Source organism: Passer domesticus, chromosome 33 (assembly GCF_036417665.1).
Source record: "Passer domesticus isolate bPasDom1 chromosome 33, bPasDom1.hap1, whole genome shotgun sequence".
Lineage (NCBI taxonomy): Eukaryota > Metazoa > Chordata > Aves > Passeriformes > Passeridae > Passer > Passer domesticus.
The window spans coordinates 2,191,750-2,213,510 of record NC_087506.1 but is presented as its reverse complement, the minus strand read 5'-3'; the positions used below and the strand labels follow the sequence as shown (position 1 = coordinate 2,213,510).

The following is a 21,761-nucleotide window of genomic DNA, read 5'->3' as shown; positions in this document are numbered from 1 at the left end:
TATTGAAAGGATTAACACCTGACCTGCTGGTAACTTCTGGTGGGAGTTGTGCTTGGGTTGTGTTAGGACTGGTTTTATGGTTGGTTTTTGGGGTTTTTTGTGTTTAATTTTAGTTGTAGGGTTATTTTGTATGGGTTCTAGTTTGTAGGTGTTTGGTTTTAGTTGTGTTGGGGGAGGGCACTTGATGGTAATATTTTAACAAATTCAATTGACCTATCTGGTCAAAGCTGAATTGGACAGCCTGCAAGGGTGATGGGTTTTTCTTAATAGTGTAGTATAGTATACTAAAGTGATTGATCAGCCTTCTGGAATAATGGAGTTGTCAATGCTAATTATTAATTACCTAGCGGGAACCCATGCTATGATAAAACACAGAGCCTTACCCAGTGTTTTGGGGACAGGTGAGAGGTAACCCTCATGAAACCATTGCCAGCCAGACTTGTCCTGGAAATATTCCTATAGGAACAATGCCTAGATATAAGGAAATTTGGGGGTGAAATCCCAATTGTGGCTGTATGTTCCTGGAGGAGAAGGAGAGTTCTTTACCACACAGAGCAGCAGTGTTTCAGCAGCAGATAAGATGTGACATGCCAAGGTCAGCTGGACCAGTCAGGCAGTCTACAGGAGGCCAAACCAGCCAGAGCTGTTCTGTGTCACCTTGGTTCTGTGGGGCCCCATAGTGTCACAATGACACATTGGTTACACGAGGCCTTGCAGTGTCACAATGGTGCCTTGAATCCATGGGGCCCCGCAGTGTCATAATGATGACTTGATTCCATGGGGTTCAGCAGAGTCACACTGGCCCCTTGGTTCAGTGAGGTCACACAATGTCAGAATGGACCCATGGTTCCAGAAGGCCCCACTGTGTCACAATGATCCCAATGATTCCATGGCACCTTGCAGTGTCACACTGGCCCTTTGGACCCTGGGGGTTTGGGTTGTCACAATGGTCTCCTTTGCTCCACAATGTCACAATGGACCATTGATGACAGGAAGCCCCTCTGTGTCACCCTGGAGATTTGGTTCCATGCACCCCTGTAGTGTCACAAAGGCCTCTTGGTTTCATGAGGGCCCACAGTATCACAATTGTCCTCTTGGTTCTGTGGGGACCCACAGGGTCACAATGATCTCACTGGTTCCATGAGGCCTCTCAGAGTCACAATGCTTTGCTTATTCCATGGGCCCTCATAGTGTCACAATGGTCTCCATGATCCCATGAGTCCCCTCAATGTCACAATGGCCTCCCATTTCCATGAGGCTGTGAAGAGTCTTAATGGTCTCTCCATGGTTCCACGAGGCCTTGCAACGTCACAATTATCTCCACAATTTTCCATGATGCCCCACAGTGTCACAATAAACCCTTGGTCTCACAGGGCCCCACAGTGTCACAATGGTCCCTTGGTCTCACAGGGCCCCACAGTGTCACCATGGTCCCTTGCTTCCATGGGCCCTGTGCTGCTGCATTCCCCCCTCCCCTTCTCAGGCCACCCTGCTAGATGAGAAATGCTCCTTGGGCCTCGGCCTTGGCCAACAGCCCCTGGGCTCAGCTTCTCTGCAGCTCAGCACAAACACTGTCTGCCCCAGGCACTGCTGCTGCCCAACCAGCTCCTGGTTTCTCTAGGAGCAGCCCTGGGAACTGTTTGTGTTCCCTCAGTGGCACAACATCCCTGTTCCCACACTGGAAAGAAAGCTGTTGATGCCAAGTGTGGCCAGGATGAACCATTGCTGTGACTGCAGCCCCTCTCTTGGGGCCCTACAAACAGCGCTGCAAAAGGAGCCCCTTGGAGCTCTCCTGGGCCAGCGACTCCCTCTGAGTGGGGCCTCTCCCAGCCGGGAACTCTCCCGTTTGCTGCACTCGGGGATCCTGAACAAAGACAGAGCCTGGGCCAATCCCCCCACTCCTCCAGGCTCAACCCTTCACCCACTGGGGAGATGCCAAAGCATCCACAGGGAGCATTTCCTGCCCTCAGGGGAATTTCTCACAGGTGCTTTGCACTGACTCTTTGTGTCTGTGTGCACACAGGAGTGCCTGTGCTGGGGAAAAGTGACAGAAATGCTGCTCTCGGTGGGGTTGGAGTGCCTTGTATAGCTGAGTTAGTCAGGCCTGTAAGTGAGGTTAAATCATGAGGTCTAAGCTAAATTAAATGCTTCTAAAAGTTGCTGTTGGGCTAAGTTGTTATGTTTAATATAAGTCATTAGCTAAGTTAAACACTGTTAAGTGCTATTCCTCTTTTAAATTACAAAGTCATAGGTTGTAAGTTAGGTTAATACTATTAAGTGCAGGAGAGAGGTCAGACTCCACTCACCGCCGGACTCAAAAGAGAGAGCCCCTCTGGGAATACTCTTCTTTTATTCCCTGTGTGTTTACAGAGGCGTATCCAGGTTCTCAGTGGCCACACTAGGTGACAATTTCAAATCTGGCCACTAATTGGTTTGAGCACAACTTTCTCAGAAACTCGCTTCCTGGTCAAACCACGACATTCTGTCACTTAATATTAACCCCTTGCAGGGGATTTTTTCAGCACTCTCAAGCCCTCTTTCGTAAGACATGAGGACGCTGCTGGGGGGTCCCTGTCTCCCTGTTCCACCCCAGGGCCCCGGCCCCCCATCCCCGTGTCAGGCTCTGGGGTCGATCTCGTGGAACATCCTCTGGGGGAGGCTGCAGCAGAGGGGGTGGGGGGACCTGGGGGGTCAGGGGACCCCGCTGTGCACAAGCAGTGTTGGACTGCTCTGGGGGAACTGTGAGGGGGGGCTGGAGCAGAGTGACCTCCCCAGTGACCTCACACAGCCCCTGTGATGTCACACAGCTGATCTGTGATGTCACACACTCCCTGTGATGTCACAAAGGCCCTGTGATGACACCCAGCCCATTTGTGATATCACAGCCCACATTATGATGTCACATTTAATGTTATGATATTACACAACCTACCCTGGGATGTCACACAGCCATTCTATGATGTCAGAACCCCTCTGTAATGTCACACAGTTACCCTGTGATGGCAGAATCCATTCTATGATGTCCAGCCTATGATGTCACAGAACCTACTCTATGATGTCACAGGCAACTCACTGATGACACACACAATTGCTCTGTGATGTCACAAAGCCCCTTCATGATATCACAGGGCCAGAGCTAGGATATCAGTCTGTGATATCATAAAGCTGCTCTGTGATGTCACAGAAGATTCGGTGATGTCACAAACTCACCCTGTGATGTCACAGTCTGTTCTGTGATGTCACAGCCTGCTCTATGATGTCGCTCCGTCACCAGTGATGTCACAACCCACTCTCTTATATCACAGAGTCACCCTCCATGATGGCAGACTCTGCTCCATGGCCTCACATCCTCCTCTGTGACATCAGAGACAGTTCTGTGATGTCACAACCCCCTCAGTGATGTCACAAAACCTTCTCTGTGATGTCATACTGCCAATCTGTAACGTCACAGCACACACTTTGATCTCACAGTCTGCTCTATGGTGTCATAGAGCCATGCCATGATGTCACAGCCTGCTGTGTGATGTCACACAGTCCCCTCTATAATGTCATATCTGATCAATGACCTCACACAACAAACTCTGTGATGTCATAGCCCAACCTGTGACCTCACACAGCCCACTCTGTGCTGTCACACAGCCCCTTGCTGACATTACAGCTGCTCTGTGCCTCTAGGCCACAGCCATGGAGGTGCTGCTGTGACACAGCCCCCTCTGGGACATCCCCCAGCCTCTGCCATCCCCCCATCCCCCAGCCCCTGAGCCCCTGTCAGCTCTGCCTGTGCCCTGCTGGTGTCCCTGAGCTGCCCTGGCAGTGCCCCAGCCCTGCTGGGCTGTGCACAGGAGCTGCTCCTGGCCAGAGCTGTCTCTCTGCAGCGCTGCCCTTGCCAGGAGCTGCCTCTGGGCCAGGAGCCCGGCCCAGCTCAGCAGCACAGACACAGCACCAGGACTTTAATGACCCTCTGGGGCTTTGGTGCTCTTTGCATCAGACTCAGTCCCTCAGAGTGTGCTCAGAGAACTTCTCAGGGACTCAAAAGGAGAGTGAAACACAGAAGTTTCTCATACTTTAAACCAATCCTTCTGAGGGACAGGACTGAGAAAGTGTCCCCAGGTTGCAGCCAGAGAACAACACTGGAGGCAGTGATGACAGGTGGGGAGAAGCGAGGAAAAGATGTCTCTGATGCTGAGCAAACCTGCACCTCTGTCCCTGCAGGCTGTCGTCATCCCCTGGCTGCCACACCTGGCTGGCCCCTTCCTTTGCTGACAGCTCTGCCTCCTGCCTGCCTCTGCCTGCCCACACAAAGCCTTGGACTGCTCCAGGCTCTTTCTGGGGGATGTGTTGCACCACAGCCTTGCCCTGGGAGGGAAACTCCTTTCTCCTGCTGTCCAGTCTGGGCCTCCTCAGCCACCCTTGGTGCCATTATCTCTTTCTCAGGATGATTCTCATTATGAAGGAAAGCTCCAGCCTCTCTGAAACCACCCTTCAATCCCTCCCGGACTACTCCTCTTCTGTCCTCAGTCTCCACACCAGTGAGTCCAGAGCCTGCAGCCTCCTCCCGCTGGTTATGTGATGAGGCCTCCAAACCCCATCTTGGGAGATTTTTGGGTCCTCTCCAAAGTCTGTGAAAATGGAAAAATAGTAGTCAAAGGAATTTTTTCCCAAATCTTGCAGTGATAGAACAAGGGCCAGTATCTCTGAACTGAATGAGGGTGGATTTACATTTGTTAGAAGGAGGAAATATTTCACAATGATGAGAGTGGCACAAAACTGCAATTGTTTTTCCAGAGAAGTGGATTCCTCATCCCAGGAATTATCCAAGAGCAGGAACTTTGTGCAACCTGACCCAATGAAACCCTCTCATCCCCGAGGACGGAATTCCTGTTGTGTGGGTTCTCTGCTGTGCTGGGTGCCCTCACAACGCTTCTGGCCAGAATGTCTGCTGAGGGCAGCCAGGCTGCTGCAGGGGCAGTGACCTCACAGCCATCACCATGGCAGCCCTGTCCCCTGCGCCTGGCTCTCCCCTTTCCTCTGCCCCTGCCGTGTCTCTGCTGGCATGAAGAGTTTTGTCATCAATATCTTGTCCCCAAGGTGCTGGGGCCAATGGCTTCCCAGGCAGGCTCCTGGAGCACAAGTGGCTTTTCAAAGCCCAGGCAGAAATGAGCCCTGAGGCAGCAGCTCTGCAGTGCTGGCCACCAGGCCGGGCTGCCAAGGGAGGCTTCTGGCCATGCCCTGCAAGCAGCTGCTGCTGCCAAGGAGCCTTTGCTGCCTCAGGCTCTGCCTGGCACAGCTCCCAGCACGGCACTCTGCCCTTGTGCCCGAGCCCTTCCCTGTGCTGGGGCTGGCCTGGGGCTTTTCCTGCAGCAGGACCTGCCCTGCTGATGGCACAGGAAAGGCAGTTCCTGCTGGAGCAGGAGGCTCTGCCTGCAATGGACTCCAACATCTCCAGCAAGGCCCTGTTTGCAAAGCCCCCAGTGGGAAATTAAGGAGGAGGATCATGTTGCTTTTGGGGTGAATAATACTGAAAGCAGACTTCTCCATCCCAAAATCCAACATCCTGAGAGGGAAACTGGCAGGGATGGAATAATTCACAGAGAAAGGAACAACCAAGGGACAGCACTGAGAGCTTCTGCAGAGCTGCTGAGCTGGCCCAGCCTGGGCACATCTGACTGACAGGGCAGCACTTCAGACTAGAGAAGCCCCGTCCCAGATTTTAACAGCAGCATCTCCTGACATTTCCCTACTTGGGGCTGTGGAGATTCTCTGCAGTGGGGACATCCCTCAAAGTCACTTCTCCAGGTTGAGCCAAAGGAATTTGCCCACAATCATTAGTCTGGGGGAGTGACATTAATCTCTCTTAAATAACTGGTTTTGCTTTAACACAGTTGCTTTGAAATCACTTCCAAGTGCTCTATTCAATATAATATGTTATAGCTCTTACATATTGGTGTAAATATTTCTGATTAAGAACATTTTGTTTCATGATTGCTATAATAGATATTTATATATAAATATCTCAGGTTTGCCATCCTTAATCCTGTGAAACAAATTCTTTAAAGGTGTCATGGTTTGACCCTGGCACAATGCCATTGCCCCCGTGAAAGGTATATTTGCAAAATGGTTACCGTGAGATGGGACTCAGAAACAGAACAAAGCAGGCTCCAACTTGGGAATGGAGCGGAAAAAAACCCCAACACTTTATTAATCTACAACATAGAGACAAAATGGATAAAAAGGAAAAAAAATTACACACGACAATCCACAATGGAACACTTCCAAAACACTCTTTCTCCTTCTACCTTTCTAACACTCAATCCTCTCTAACACTCACTTCTCAGTCCAATATCATCTCTCACACAACCTCCCCCCAGTTCAGGAGAGAGGAGTCTCCCTCTTGCACCATGGGCCTCCCCAGGAAACACAGTTGGAACTTCCTGTGCTTCCGTGTCACACGTGGCAGCCGCCTGGAGAGAATCTGCCGTGGTGACCATCTTCCTTCCATGTCCAGTGCTCTCACCACTGTCCATGGATCCAAACTGCTTCTTAGGTCTTTTTAACAATGCTTTGCTCAGCTTCAAGAAGTGGCAGCCTCTCACCATTTGGGACACCAGTCCCCCCCATATTTCACCCCTTGGGGCCAAAGGGCCTCGTGAACAGAGATCTTTCTCCTCTGAAGGCAGAGGGCTCCACCACACCCTCCTCATCAGTCTCTGTTCCCTCTACTTCTTTTTACAACAGCTTTGTCACTTTTGGTTTTTGGCCAACCACCTCCCCCAAGGTGCAGTCTCTACATTACAGGAAGAAATTGGTTCTGTCCCGTGGCCATGTAAGAGACAAGTTTAGCCCAACAGTCCACTCCATCATCTCCTCCATTTAGGGCGCTTCTCATCTGCTGGCATTTCTTTATTCACTCAAACCTTCTTCTCATTTGCTCATCCTTCGTTCCCTCTTAATTCTCAGCTGGGGAGGATCAGTGTTTTTACAGCTTCCATTGTCTCAACACAAAAGAATTAAAACCTCGGCCGCGGTCTGCCCGCGGCTGGGCACCTTGCCCCCCCCACTTCTTCTCCTGGCCATGGTGCCAGCACAAGATATCAAATTTCAAGCCAGCACAGACTCTCTATCACTCTCTCCCGGGGGTGCTGCCCGAAACATCCCAGGTCTCCTCCACCCCTGCACCTTGCAGGGCTCTGGCCTCCCTCCCCTCAGGCCGCATGGCCTCCCCTGCCCCACCCAGACGCAGCTGGCCAGGGGAGGAGGTCAGATCAACTCATGGCTGGACTCAAAAGAGAGAGTCCCTCTGGGAATCTTCTGCTTTTAACCCCTGTGTGTTCTCAGAGGCGTACCCAGGTCCCCAGTGAACACACCTGGTGGCAATTTTCAAATCTGGCCACTGATTGGTTTGACCACAACTTTCCCAGAAACTCACTTCCTGGTCAAACCACAACAAAATATTAATTCCACCTCATTAATTCTCTACACACAAACGCTTGAAAAGTCCAGGGCTGGGATTGGAACCAGCTGCTCCAAGGCTGTTCTCACAAAAAGTGCTTAGAAAGCCTGGAGGTTCTTGGGGATGTTTGAGTGTGGATATGACAGTCCGGTCAGAGACAGAGAAAGCAAGATAACCTTTCCCATGAATTGGTCTGGGAACTTTTAGGGAGCTGGAGAGAAAGAATTGTAACTATCCACAGGTGGTGTTTGGAATAAGTTGTTTTTTTCCATAAAGTTGTTTAATGGAAGGTGCTTTCTTAATTAGCCAATCATGTGAAATATGTTGATTAAATGACCAATGAGGTCCACTTGTAGCAAACCAAGGTATAAAAGAAGAGGATTGAATAAACGGGTGGCTTTTAGCTCTCAGCCTTCTGATCTGAGTCTGTGTCATCTCTGACTCCACAGTGACTTTTGGGGATCTGTGAGGGCTATTAGGGATCCTTTCTGCACCTCATGACCTAACAGGATCTTCTCCAATAAACTTTGCCTGAAGCTCCTGCTGTGCCTATAACAGGAACCCTTGTGAGTGTCTGGGACATCCTGGCTCTTTGGCAGCCTGGGGACTCCTGGGATGCCACCATGGAACCCCCATGAGTGCCTGTGACAGATGGGTGCCTTTGCAGCCCAAGGTGCCCTGGGATGTCACCATGGAATGGCTGTGACTGCGTCTGACCACAGGGCTCCTTACCATCCCCAGAAACCCCTGGGAGGTGTCTATGGAGCCCCTGTCTCTGCCCGTGACATTCCAGCTCTTGAACAGCCTGGAGACTCTTGGAATGTCCCCGTGGAACCCCTCTGAGGGCCTGTGACAAATCTGATCCTTAGCAGGCAACCATCCCCAGCCCCCTGTTGCTATGGTCAGTTTCCATGGCAACCATCCCCAGCCCCCTGTTGCTATGGTCAGTTTCCATGGCAACCATCCCCAGCCCCCTGTTGCTATGGTCAGTTTCCATGGCAACCATCCCCAGCCCCCTGTTGCTATGGTCAGTTTCCATGGCAACCATCCCCAGCCCCCTGTTGCTATGGTCAGTTTCCATGGCAACCATCCCCAGCCCCTGTTGCTGTGCTCAGTCCCTCGGCAGCTCCATGCAGACCCCATGCCAGGAGAGGTTGCCATGGACACCAGCTCAGGCCTGCAGCCAGAGCCCGTTGCCATGGCAACCATTGGCAGTCCCATCCCCGGGGTCATGGGATCCCAGATCCACAGAATTGGCTGAGCTGGGAGGGACCCATCAGGATCCTGGAGTCCAAGTGCTGGCCCTGCACAGGACACCCCAACAATGCCAGCCTGGGCCTGGCAGCGCTGTCCAAACGCTGCTGGAGCTCAGAGAGCCCTGGAGCTGGGAGCCTTCCCTGGGGAGCCTGGACAGCGCCCCAGCAGCCTCTGGGGAAAAACCTTTTCCTGAGATCCAACCTGAGCCTGCCCCGACTCAGCTGCAGCCCTTCCCTCCAGTCCTGTCCCTGGGCACCAGAGGGAAGAGGTTCCCACAGCCCCAGCCAGGGACCCGCTCCCAAGGCTGTTGCCATGGCCACCAGGGCTGGGACCAGCTGGGATGCTCGGTTTCCATGGACCAGGGTTCAGGAATGGGATTCCCCAATTTCCTGCTCCCATTAAAACCACGCTGCCACTCGCTGCCCTTCCACCTCCCATGGAAAGAACAAAAGGCAAAGATCCTGGGCTGGGATAAGAACAATTTAATGGGAACAGCAACGAGATAAACAACAAACAGGAAGAGAAACAATACTGGTAACAGAAGGGAAAACAAAAACTATTTACAGGGAAAACTACAACATCAACAACCGTCTCTTCCTGGCCACATATTTCCTCCTGCCTGGAAAGGACACCCTCCTCTTTGCGAGAGAGAGAGTCCCTTGCCTGCCCCTGGCAATAACCTAAGGTGGGACTGAATGTAACATCATGGCCATGGCCACACCGTCATGTTCTTCAACCTCACATCATATCATTGACAGAACCAGGAAAAGCTATAGGTGTCTTCCCAGCATGGATCACAGGGACCATGGATCACCAGGGCTCTTCCCAATGTGGGCTCTCCAGTGGGGGGACGAAGTTAGGGCAGTGCATGAAGCTCCTTCTGCAGTTGGGGCATTTATAGGGCTTCCCTTAACTGTGCCTCTGGTGGTGTCTGTTCAAGTTACAGCTCTGGGTGAAGCTCTTCCCACACTGGGAACACTCGTAGGGCCTCTCCCCAGTGTGGATTCGCTGGTGGGTGATGAGGTGGGAGTTGCGCTTGAAGCCCTTCCCACATTCCCCACACTCACAGGCCCATTCCCCAGTGTGGATCATCTGGTGGCTCATCAGGGTGTTGCTCTGCCTGAAGCTCTTCCCACACTCCAAACACTTGTAGGGCTTCTCCCCGTCATGAAGCTGCTCATGGGTCACCAGCTCCAATCCCTGGCTGAAGCTCTGTCCACCTTCCTGGCTCAGGGTGCAGCCTTTCACCTCAGAGCACCCTGGGCTGGGTTTGGTGCCCCTCTTCCTGTGCCATCTCTGGAGCTTTTCCTCCCTGTTGGATTCCTGCCCCATGGAGCCGCTCCAATCTGCCTCTTCCTCGAGGTTCTTCTGTGGGGATTTGTCCTCCCTGGTCTCCATCCTCACCTCCTTGTCTGGGGGAGGAAGGACAAGGTGAGGATGAGATTTGCCCCTATGCTGCTGGGAAAGGGAAGAAGATCCCCCAGTGCATCCCCAGCAGGACAGCAGTGGGGTTGTCCTGCAGCCGGGGGCATTGCTGGGCTGGGAGATGGAGCAGATGAGAAAGGGAAAGGGGCACTTACTCCTCCGCACCTGCCTGGGTGTCCCGGGGCATCTTCCTCTTCCTTACAGCCTCCTCCTCCATCCAGCCAAAGTTTGGGAATGAGAAATCCTGGTTTGGGGGAAAATACAGTGTATGACTACATTGGATTACGGTGTTCCTCCTGCCCAAGTCCATCTCTGGTGTTGTGGCACATCCACAACGAGCCCCTGTGAGCAAGCTGCACTCCCAGAGCCCGGAGCACGCTTGCTTAACCTGCTGATGGACAAGGCCAGAGACGGGTCTGTGTGCACAGCTCCAAACGCAGTTTATTGCAATGCAGAGGGTCCAGGCACAGAGACAAAATGGGGCTGAGGACACAGGGTTTGGTAAGGGGGGAAAGGGGCGGGTCTGAGGGCCAAGGGCCAATGGGAACTGAGCACAGGTGGTGCAGAGGAGGGGCAGCCAACTGGGGAACCAATGAGGTAACAGGGGCGGAGCATTGCAGCAAACCGGGACCAATGGGGGACAAGAGAGGGGAGAACATTCTAGGGGGAATCCATATAAAGAAAAAGGGCAGCTGGAGTGGGTGACACCAATGAAGCCTGCTGCATTCCCATGAGCCTGCAAATGCTGATGGTGAGAGCATTGTCCTCAGAGGGGTGTCTCTCTCTGACCCTGGTCACCTTTGCCCTGAGGTATTACAGTTCCAATGTTGGGCCCCTGCGCCTCCACACTCTAGAAGTCACCGGGAATCTGGTGCCTTTGTAAACTTCCAAAACACTAAAATTCAGTGCCCAAAAATACACAAATTACTAAGATTCAACCAAAACACTCAATCCTGGGTTTCTCCTCTCTGGTGTCTCCACTTTGGGCTCCTGGAGGCCCCCCTGTCTGGGTTGCTGCAGGTCAGCTTTGTATTGGTGTTCCCCTCTCTGGGCTGCTGGGGCTCCTGGCAATCCCGCAGGTCCTCCTTCTCTGGGCTCACCACTTTGGCATCACAGGTATCCCAGGGGTCAGCACTGTCCGGGGTCCCTGTTTCAGGGTTCTGGGGTATCCATGGCTCCCCCCTGTCCATGCTGCCAACATGTCCAGGCTTCTGGAGCACCCCCAGCTCTCGCATTGCCCGTTTCTGCTCCCCCCAGTGCCGGTTTCCCTGCCAGCCCTGCCGGTCCCGGGCGATCCCCAGGTGGCTCTGGGCTGACAGTGCAGCCCCTGGGCCGGGCAGAGCCCGCCCCAGCACGGGGGGACCCTGCATCCTCCGCTGCCTCGGCAGCCGCGCCCAGCGCCGGGCACGGAGCTCGGGCAGCCCCCGCCGCCCCCTGCCCAGGGAGCCCCGGGGACCCCCGCAGCCGGGGCTGGCTCTGAGCGAGGCGGCCCCGAGCCCGGCTGCGTGGCCAGGGGGCACGGCGAGCCCGGGGCCTCTGTGCCAGCGCTTCCCCCGCTCTCCCTCAGCCTTTGCCCGGCCCGGCCCCCGAGCACAGAGCTCTGCCCGGGGCTCCCGGCCCGAGGGGCGGCTCCGGGCCCGCCCGGCCGCTCCCGGCTCCCACAGCCCGCCCGGGGCCGCCAACAAAACATCCCAGCAACAAATCCACAAACCAACCCCTGCCACCCTGTCTCGCTGCGCCTTCCCAGGGACCCCAACCCCGCGGCAATGCCCCCGGTGCATGGGGACAAAAAGCTGCTCCAGCCCAGCCCCTCGGAAGCCCCAGCTGCCGCCCGTCCCTGGCACAGCGATCCCGGCAGCTGCCCCGCTGTCGCAGCTGTGGCTCTGGAGCAGGGAGGCTCTGCGGGACCCCCGGGCTGGGCCCCCTCCCAGCCCGTGCCCGCCCCGCACCTTCAGCCCGGCCTCTCTCGCTGCTCCGGCTCCTGCACAGTCCCCGCTCTCCATTCCTTGGACCCCTGGGCTCTCCTCTGGGGCTCCTACAACACCCGGCAATAGAAAACAATCGATTTTGGTGCTCCCGGATGAAGCCACAACTGAAACTTTGTTCCTTTTGCTTGGCTGCAGAGACCTCCAGGGCGTTTTCTGCACACAGTCCCAGCCCCCAGCACTTGCTGAAGGTGCTCCTTGCAAATGTCACTGTGCCAGGGCCCTGTCCTTGTTGTCACTTGCTGGGGCTGGCCATGCACAGAGCTCCCGGACTTGCATTTCCAGCTGCTGTGCAGCCAAAGCTGAGATATCTGCAGCTGCCTGAGTGCAAAAACTGCAATAGGAGCCTCTCTCCAGGGGGAAATCTCCCCTCCTGTGCCAGTCCGTGGCAATGCTGCCATTCTCTGCTGCTGCTGCTGCTGCTGGGGCACTCGGGGCTCTGGCTGAGCAGCAAAGGTGACCCTGAGCCAGGAGCTTTCCTTGGCTGCAGCAAACCCTCAGCACACAAAGCCCTTCCCAGCGCTGTGCCCTGTGTCAGGAGGGATTGTGCCAGCCGAGCTGACCCGAAATTTCTTCTCCCAGGCAGCTTTAGGACACGCAACATGGAGAAGCCAGAGCCCACTCTCAGCTTTGCGCAGTCCTGCAGAAGAATCCTGTGTGTGAAGCAGCCTGGGAACAGGGTTTGGTGTCAGGGGAAGGGGAACTCAGAGCCCTTTTCTGGCCTGTGGGCTGAGGCTCTGCATTTGCAATGGCCCTGCAGCTGCCAGAGGGGCCTTTTTGTCTCAGCTGAAAGCAGTTCTGTTGAGAGCCTGTCCTACACCCGCTTTTCCTGCAAATGTGCCCAATAAATTCACATTTTTTGCAGCCACAGGTCTTGTGTGAGTGCAGGTGTGACAACTGAAGGATGGAACAGCTCTGATGGGGGGAGTTCTCTCTTTCTTGTTTTGATTTTTTTCCTTGGGTGTGTTCTGTGTTTTGTTCTTTGTTTTGTTTGGTTGATTTGTTTGTTTTTGTTGGCTTTTAGGTTTTTTTGTTTGTTTCTTTTTCTGTTGCTTGGGGGGTATTTTTTGTTTAGGTTGTGTGAATTTATAAAATCAAAGGGTTTTGGGAAAGCTGCAAAAGGCAGGCCTCAGAGACAGCAGAACTGTGATTAGAGTTAAGCACTAGCCATAAAATAAGTCAGCAGAAAAATTATTAAAAAAGTAGAAAAGTAAGGACAAATGGAACAATGGTCTGTCTATTAATGCTTGTCTAGAATAACTTCCTCATTTATTGAGGAAAAGTATATCTAGCAAGATACTAGGAAGTTCTAAGCTTAATAATGCAGCTCTGTGCATTGTGTTTTAAGGCTTACAAACAGGTATTGTATTCAAAATAAGCAAGAATTGTTTTAACCCAGTGTATGTGTGCTTATAGTGGTTAGATAGAACTACTGTCAACATGCTTTTGCTTTGTGTGATTAGTCAAAAAACTTATAAAGTAAGTTGTCACATTACGTTCTTGGTCTGCTGCATGGGATGTGAGCTGCTGGCATCTTCCCATTGTCATAACCATGTAATGAGATGGATGCTGGAAAATAAAAAGGCTCAAGACACGTTCCTAGCAGTCCCGTCCTATTCGTGTTTTGTACATAGCCCCCAGCTGGCAATATAGGCGATGGTTTTCTCCTTTTGGTATGGTTTTGTTTGTTTTTGTTTTTGGTTTTTTGTTTTTTGTTTGGTTTTTTTTTTTATAATCGACTTCTCCAGCAGTTCTGGGCAGAGCTCTGTAACTGTGTCTGACACTTGTCTGTGGTCCTGTGCAGGTGGCCAGGGGGACCTTCCCCGAGCTGTGTGCAGAGGAATCCACATCAGCCCAGGCCGGGCTGGGCAGTGGCTGCTCAGTTCCATGGACTGGACGCGGCTCTGGACGCTTCCCTTGGAGCATCTGCAGGGAGGGAACGCTGGGGCTGTCACCACTGGGGTGTCACACACAGGGGAACGCTGGGGCTGTCACTGCTGGGGTGTCACAGACAGGGGAACGCTGGGGCTGTCACTGCTGGGGTGTCACACACAGGGGAACGCTGGGGCTGTCACTGCTGGGGTGTCACAGACAGGGGAACGCTGGGGCTGTCACTGCTGGGGTGTCACACACAGGGGAACGCTGGGGCTGTCACTGCTGGGGTGTCACAGACAGGGGAACGCTGGGGCTGTCACCACTGGGGTGTCACACACGGGAACGCTGGGGCTGTCAGCGCTGGGGTGTCACACACAGGGGAACGCTGGGGCTGTCACCGCTGGGGTGTCACAGACAGGGGAACGCTGGGGCTGTCACTGCTGGGGTGTCACAGACAGGGGAACACTGGGGCTGTCAGCGCTGGGGTGTCACAGACAGGGGAACGCTGGGGCTGTCACCGCTGGGGTGTCACAGACAGGGGAACGCTGGGGCTGTCACCGCTGGGGTGTCACACACGGGAACGCTGGGGCTGTCACTGCTGGGGTGTCACAGACAGGGGAACACTGGGGCTGTCACTGCTGGGGTGTCACAGACAGGGGAACACTGGGGCTGTCACCGCTGGGGTGTCACACACAGGGGAATGCTGGGGCTGTCACCGCTGGGGTGTCACAGACAGGGGAACGCTGGGGCTGTCAGCGCTGGGGTGTCACACACAGGGGAACGCTGGGGCTGTCACTGCTGGGGTGTCACAGACAGGGGAACGCTGGGGCTGTCACCGCTGGGGTGTCACAGACAGGGGAACACTGGGGCTGTCACCGCTGGGGTGTCACACACAGGGGAACGCTGGGGCTGTCACTGCTGGGGTGTCACACACAGGGGAACGCTGGGGCTGTCACTGCTGGGGTGTCACACACAGGGGAACGCTGGGGCTGTCACTGCTGGGGTGTCACACACAGGGGAACACTGGGGCTGTCACCGCTGGGGTGTCACACACAGGGGAACGCTGGGGCTGTCACTGCTGGGGTGTCACACACAGGGGAACGCTGGGGCTGCCCTGTCCCCAACAGCTCTGCCAGTGCCTCGAGGGGACATAAAGGCTGAGCCAAAGGGTGAGAATTGCAGAAGGGGCTGAGCTGGGAGGGACCCATTAGGATCATCAAGTCACAGAATCACAGAGTTGCTGTGTTGGAAGAGACCTTCAGGATCATCGAGTCCAACACAGCCCTAACACCTCAACTAGACCATGGCACCAAGTGCCCCGTCCTGTCTTTTTTTAAACACATCCTCTCCTTTTTTAAACACATCCAGGGATGGTGACTTAACCACCTCGCTGGGCAAACCAATCCTATACTTTATTACCCTTTATATAAAAAACTTTTTCTTAATATCCAACCTATATTGGATAAGCTCAGCTGCTCCTTGGCACAACTTAAGACTGTGTCCTCTGGTTCTGTCAGTTGCTGCCTGGAGAAAGAGACCAACCCCCACCTGACTACAACCACCTTTCAGGAAGTTGTAGAGAGTGATAAGGTCACCTCTGAGTCTTCTCTTCCCTGGGTTCCTCAGTCGTTCCTCACAGGATTTGTGTTCCAAGCCCCTCACCAGCCTTGTTTCCCTTCTCTGGACACGCTCCAGCCCCTCCATGCCCTGCGTAAATTGGGAAGCCCAGAACTGGACACAGCACTCAAGGTACGGTGCCAGAACAGGGGAATAATGCCAAGTACACCAGTGCCAAGTGCAGGGGAAGAATGACCTCCCTGCTCCTGCTGGCCACACCATTCCTGATCCAGGCCAGGAGCCATTGGCCTTCTTGGTCACCTGGGCACACTGCTGGCTCATGTTCAGCCGGCTGTCGAGCAGTACCCCCAGGTCCCTTTCTGCCTGGGCACTGTCCAACCACACCATCCCCAGCCTCTGGCATTGCAGGGGGTTATTGTGGCCAAAATGCAGGACTCAGCACTTGGACTTATTAAACTCCATCTTATTGGACTCTTGCATCCATCCAGCTTTTCCTGATCTCTCCAGACCCCTTCTCCCTTCCAACAGATCAACACATGACCCCAACGTGGTGTCATCTGCAGGTTTACTAATGAAGGACTCAATCCCCTCATCCATGTCATCAGTGAAGATATTGAGCAGAGCTGGCCCCAGCACAGAGCCCTGAGGGACAGCACTGGTGCCTGGCTGCCAGCTGGATGCAGCAGCGCTCACCAGCACTCTCTGGGCCAGCCATGCAGCCAGTTCTGAACCCAGCACAGAGTGCTCCTGTCCCAGCCCTGGGCTGCAGCTTCTCCAGGAGTGTGCTGTGGGAGACAGTGCCAAAGGCCTTGCTGGAGTCCAAACAGACACATCCACAGTCTGTCCTGCATCCACCAGGAGGGGCACCTGGTCATAAAAGGAGACCAGGTTGGTCAAACACAAACTACCCCTCCTAAACCCCTGATGGCTGGCTCTGATACCTTGGCCATGCTGGAAGTGCTGGGTGATGACACTCAGTATAAACTGTTCCATTTCCTTACTGGGTACAGAGGTCAGGCTGACTGGCCTGTAATTACCAGGATACTCCTTCCCACCCTTGTTGTGAATGGGTGTCACATTGGGCAGCTTCCAGTCATCTGGAAACTCACCAGTGAGCCAGGACTGCTGGAGAGCGGCTTGGCAAGCTCATCTGCCAGCTCCCTCATCACCCTGGGGTAGATCCCATCTGGGCCCATGGATTTAGGAATATCCAAGCATCTTAGAAGTTCTCTGACTGCTGCCTGTTGGATAATGGGGGGACCATTCTGTTCCCTGACCAGGGAGGGCTGTTTTCCTGAGGACAAGCCGTTCTTCTCACTAAAAACAGAGGCAAAGAATGCATTAAGCACCTCTGCCTTCTCCTCTTAATAATCTTATTATTCCCTCATAAGGGAACTTAATAATCTGCAGTTATTAAGTTCCCTTATGCATCTAATAAAGGACAAAAGTTGGTCTTACCCTTCCTTTTATCATTCATCTATGTGTAAAAACATTTTTTATTTTCCTTTACAGAAATCGCCATTTTAACTTCAATCTGAGCTTTGGCCTCCCAAATTTTTTTCCTACCTGCTCTAGCAGCCCTCTTAAATACATCCTGAGAGACCTGACCCTCCTTCCAAAGATGATACATCCTCTTTTTTTCCTAAGTTTCTCCAAAACTTCCTTCCCCATCTCGACTAGGCTGGGCATTGCCTCGTCGACTTGTCCTTTGGCATGCAGGGACTGTTGGTTCTTCTGCCCTCAAGATCCCTCTTTTAAAGCACACCCACTATTGCTGGCCAGGGCTCTATGTACAAATCACGAACGGAATGGGACTGCTGTGGAAAGCATCTCAAGCTGTTTATTTTCTAGCATCAGTCTCATTACATGGTTATGATTTGTGGAAAGAAAAAAACTCTGCAACTTCGCAAAAGTTGTAAAGCCCGTATGTTTATTTCAGCACTGGACACGTGGGGATTGTTCACCCTTAAAGGACATGTGTACCCCTGAGAACTCCCAATCCTTTTTTATCTCCCTTGCTTGCGGTCGCGCGTGTCCAAAATCCCCCATTCAGGGCGGCCCCGGCAAGCTCAATGGCACGCGAGCTGCAGCGCTGGGGGCACTCTCCCCTCTCTGTGTGCTGCAGGGAGTGCGCCTGAGGCAAGGATGCCTTCTCAGACTCTGGGCTTGCTACGGCAGGAGCGATGGAAAGGCGGACTCTGTCTTCTGGGATAAACTGGGTTTATTGAGGAGCAGGGAAGTGGAGGGTCCGAGGAAACCAGAAGGCAAAGACAAGACTAACGGAGTAATGGCAGCTTATACAGGGAGGTGGCTACAAAGCCTGCCCTCCAACCAATGGAGTAAGAGGGAGGAGTGGGTAAAGGGATACAGATATTATTGTACAACTATTCACAGGTAACCTGGGGAGGGTCCCCAGCCCCTGAGCCAATCACTCAATGCCCTAAAGAGAAGCTTCTAGATGAAAGGACTGGGTTGTCAAGTGACAGACAGGGCACCAGGGAGGGACAGAGCAAAGGGATACAATGGCTCTTACGGTAACCAGGGAGGAGATAGGGAAACTGACAGGGGATTCAGAGCAGAAGGCAACTGGGCAGAACCAGTATTAGCATGTGGGGAGAATAGAACATACCAATTTACAAAGTACAACTTAAAACAACTAGAACCAGTTAAAAGCACAACCCAACAGTAAACTGACTGAAAATCTTGTGTTTTGTCTCCTTACATTGTCAGTAAGGAAGAAAAGGTTGTAGAGAGAGGAGAAGTGTTCTGAAAGATTTCTTCTGATTCTTATTACTCTTTCTTTTAGTTATTATTAATAAACATTTCTTTATACATTTTTAAAATATTGAGCCCACTTTGCCTTCCTCCTACCCCTGTCTCACAGCAGGAAATGTATAAGTATATTCTAGTGAGTGCACAGGTAATTAGCCAACACTGAACCCACCACACTAATTGATGCATTTGCCAAGGAATCTCAAATTGGCAAACCAAAACCACTACAGAATCATTCCTGATGAACTGCACAAGAGCAGGAGAAAATCAAGACAGGGCCATGGTTTGTCAGGACTTGCTTGATCCTAATGAGCCCCGTGGTGCATTTGGAGCTGAGCCCTTGAACCTCAGGGCCTGAGAGGAGATTGCACAAATATTTCCAGGAGTCAAAGGCAGAACACCTAAAGTGCCTCAAAGCATGAATGGGACCCACTGATGTCCATCCCCAACACAGGCTCCTCATGGACTCCTTGAAGGAGAGAACTGGAGGCCAGGATGGCACAAAAACCTCTCAGAAGACTGAATGTGGAAAGGAAATTCCAAAGTACCTTAAAAAATTTGAGTATCTCAAAGTATTAATGAGCCCTACTGAGTGTCAGTACAAAGCTCTCAAGGGACTAATTAAAGCAGATAATTGAGGCCATGATTGCACAAACCTCTCACAGAGTTTGTATCCAAAGGGAAACACCAAGTACCTTAAAATACCTGAAGTACTCTGAAGCATTAATGAGCCCCACTGAGTGTTGTTACTGACAAAGCCTCTCCAGGGACTAATTACAGCAGATAATTGGAGGCCATGATTGCACAAACTTCTCACAGACTCCAAGGTAAAAGCCAAAGTCCTTTGAAAAACCTGCAGTCTCTGGGAGCCTGAAGGAGCCCCCAGGGCCATTCCCGACCAAGGGTCCCCAGAGACTCCTTCCAGCAGATCCTTGAGGCCACTGGGATGTGGGCTAGGGTCTTGCTTCGGCAAGAACCCCTTGTGTGAGGACACGAGGCTTGACTCCATTTTCATCAGAAGGCTGATTTATTATGTTATATATTATACTAAAATACTACATTACAACTATACTAAAAGAACAGAGAGAAGAAGATCAGAAGGCTACAAAGACAAGAATAGAATAGGAATGAATAACAAAAATCCTGTGACTGCTCACAGCCTTGGCACAGGTGGCTGTGATTGGTCACTGATTGAAAACAATCCACTTGGACCAGTGGAAGATGCACCTGTGGCATTCCACAGCAGCAGATAGTTATTGTTTACATTTCTTTCCTGAGGCTCTCAGCACCTCAGGACAGGAAAAATCCTAGCAGAGGCTTTTTCACTAAAATATCACGGCTACATCTCACCCTTTAAAATTTATTAAATTAAATAGAAAAAGAAATGTTTGCCATCCCTTCTACTGGGCCCTTGCAGAAGAGAGAACAAACACCTCTTGAGGTTCATCTGTTGCCAATCAAAATCTCAATCAACTGCTGATGTGGAATGGTCAGGGAAATTCTTCACCTGTAGAACATTCAGGAAAATTCGTCACTTGTAGAACATCATATTCTATCATATCACTAAAACAATCTTAAAATATAAGAAAATGCAAAAAACTCATGCAAACAAAGTTCATTGTTTCAAGTCCAAACAGCTGAGTTTCAGGACAGAGTCCATGGACTGAAGATGTTCCTCTTTGACATCTCTGGAAGTCCCCTTTGGTCCTGAAACAGGCTTGCAGAATTCTGAAACAAAGAACTGCTAAAGGGAACAAGAATTACCAAACAATTCATTGACAGTCATCAAACAATTCAGAGAAAATTTCTGGAATGCCCTGGCCACAGCCCTTCATTGAACCACTTGGGCTGAGGCTAATTTTTGGCTTTTCAATACTTTTGAGCTGCTAGCTCTTTCCACTTTTCTTTATTAATTTTTTTTTTTTTTCCCAAAGAAGAGCAGCAGCAGAGGGTCTCTAGGACCCTTGGGTGGCCCTGGTCCTGGTGGGCGGACCAGAGAACCCAGACCTGGCCCACAGAATGGTGGCCCAGGTCCCTGTGGGGAAAGCAAAGTCCCCAAACCCAGCACTGGACGGGGCGGTGGCCCCGGCCCAGGGAAATGAGCCAAACGGCCCAGAACCAGCCCGTGAGGCGGGCTCTGTGTGCTCACAACCTGGCAGGACCATGCTGCCAGCGTCTTGAGAGCAGAAATGACCCAATGCTTCCTCCCCCCAGCAGCACCGGTGCACACTTGCAGCTCGGGAAGAGAAGCTTTCTCAGGAATTGTCATCCCAGATCTGAGGGTTTCTTGTCCCCAGAGCAAGCGAGCAATGCTTGCTTTGCTCTGTGTCTCTCGCTCCTGCAATGCAAACGCCACTGCTCCTGCTTTCTGCCCCTCAGCACCCCCATCCCCACTGGGCTGGGGACCAGAGGCAGATGCCACAGGAGCCAACTCCCCCACGCCGCTGGGGCGCTCGGGGGGAGGCAGGCACCCCAACCCCCAGGGAGAAGCCCCCGACCACACACGAAATGACCCGCGAACCACACTGATTTTGAACACAGCCAGCCGAACTGCACCTGCAGTCAGCTGGCGGGCCGTGCCCCCTCCACGGAAGGACAGGCTCTTCGCAGGGTCTGATGCGACTGACGGAGCTTCGGAAACCTGCGGGACAACTGGGGTGGGTGGTGTGGGCAGCATGGGCGCTGGTGTCGGCTCTTGAGGCGGTCCCGTGGGCTCAGCACCATTCTCAGCATGCTCTTGCACTGCAATCGGGTCGGCAGGGAGCGGCGGGACAGGCGGGGGCGGTGGCCTCGGAACGGGGTCGGCCCGCGCCGGCGCTGCCTGCACCACTGCGAATTCAGTTGCCGGCGGTGATGCAGAGGGAGAAGGCACGGAGGCAGCTCCTGCAGCTCCCGGGGACAGCAGCACAGCCTCGGGTCGCGGCGCTGGGGAACCATTGTTGTTGATGGCGTTGCCTGGCAACACAGGCGGATCGGCGGGAGGTGGTTCCGGGTGCCGCGGCGCAGGCGCAGTCATCAAGGCCAGTGGAGCCGCTCCAAGAGGCGGCGGGGCCGCGGGCGGAGCTGCGGGGTCCGGCACCTCCCGCGGGGCTGGCTGAGGCGGAGCCGCGGGGTCCGGCGGCTCCCGCGGGGCCGGCTGAGGCGGAGCCGCGGGGTCCGGCACCTCCCGCGGGGCCGGCTGAGGCGGAGCCGGATCCGCTCCCTCCCGGGTGGGGGGAGCGGAGAGTTCCGCGGTGGAGCGGGCGGGGCCGGCCCGGAAAGCGGCGGGGCCGGATCCCCATCCCCCCCCAAGAGAAGGAGCGGGGGGGGAAGGCAGCTCTGCCTTCTCATGCTCCAAGGGAGCGGAGAAAAACTTTTGCTCAGCCGTGGGCAATGCGGGGGGGCCGTGAACCCGCGGTTCGTCTTCTTCGAGAGGCTCC

At 53.3% G+C, this 21,761-nt stretch overlaps 1 protein-coding gene and 1 long non-coding RNA gene across 2 annotated transcripts; both read right to left on the bottom strand.

Annotated features, from left to right (window-relative positions):
* Nucleotides 1-9,166: 9,166 nt before the first annotated feature.
* On the bottom strand, nt 9,167-12,342 carry LOC135288495 (zinc finger protein ZFP2-like). Its single transcript, XM_064401881.1, has 3 exons — nt 12,082-12,342; nt 10,298-10,376; nt 9,167-10,119 (listed from the first exon to the last, which is right to left on the bottom strand). The coding sequence occupies exons 1-3, from the start codon at nt 12,133-12,135 to the stop codon at nt 9,617-9,619; spliced, it is 636 nt and encodes a 211-aa protein (XP_064257951.1). The 5' UTR covers nt 12,136-12,342; the 3' UTR covers nt 9,167-9,616.
* Nucleotides 12,343-19,350: 7,008 nt separating this feature from the next.
* On the bottom strand, nt 19,351-21,296 carry LOC135288504 (uncharacterized). The gene is made up of 2 exons (XR_010351571.1): nt 20,899-21,296; nt 19,351-20,680 (listed from the first exon to the last, which is right to left on the bottom strand). It is a non-coding gene; the product is annotated as an uncharacterized LOC135288504 (long non-coding RNA).
* Between the last annotated feature and the right edge of the window lie 465 nt (nt 21,297-21,761).

Coding starts and splice junctions, on each gene's coding strand:
- LOC135288495 (XM_064401881.1), bottom strand. CDS start 12,135: ATGGAGAGCGGGGACTGTGCAGGAGCCGGAGCAGCGAGAGAGGCCGGG. Junction 10,377..12,081: donor CGAGAGAGGCCGGGCTGAAG/GTGCGGGGCGGG, acceptor CCCCCAAACCAG/GATTTCTCATTCCCAAACTT. Junction 10,120..10,297: donor GCCCCGGGACACCCAGGCAG/GTGCGGAGGAGT, acceptor TTCCTCCCCCAG/ACAAGGAGGTGAGGATGGAG.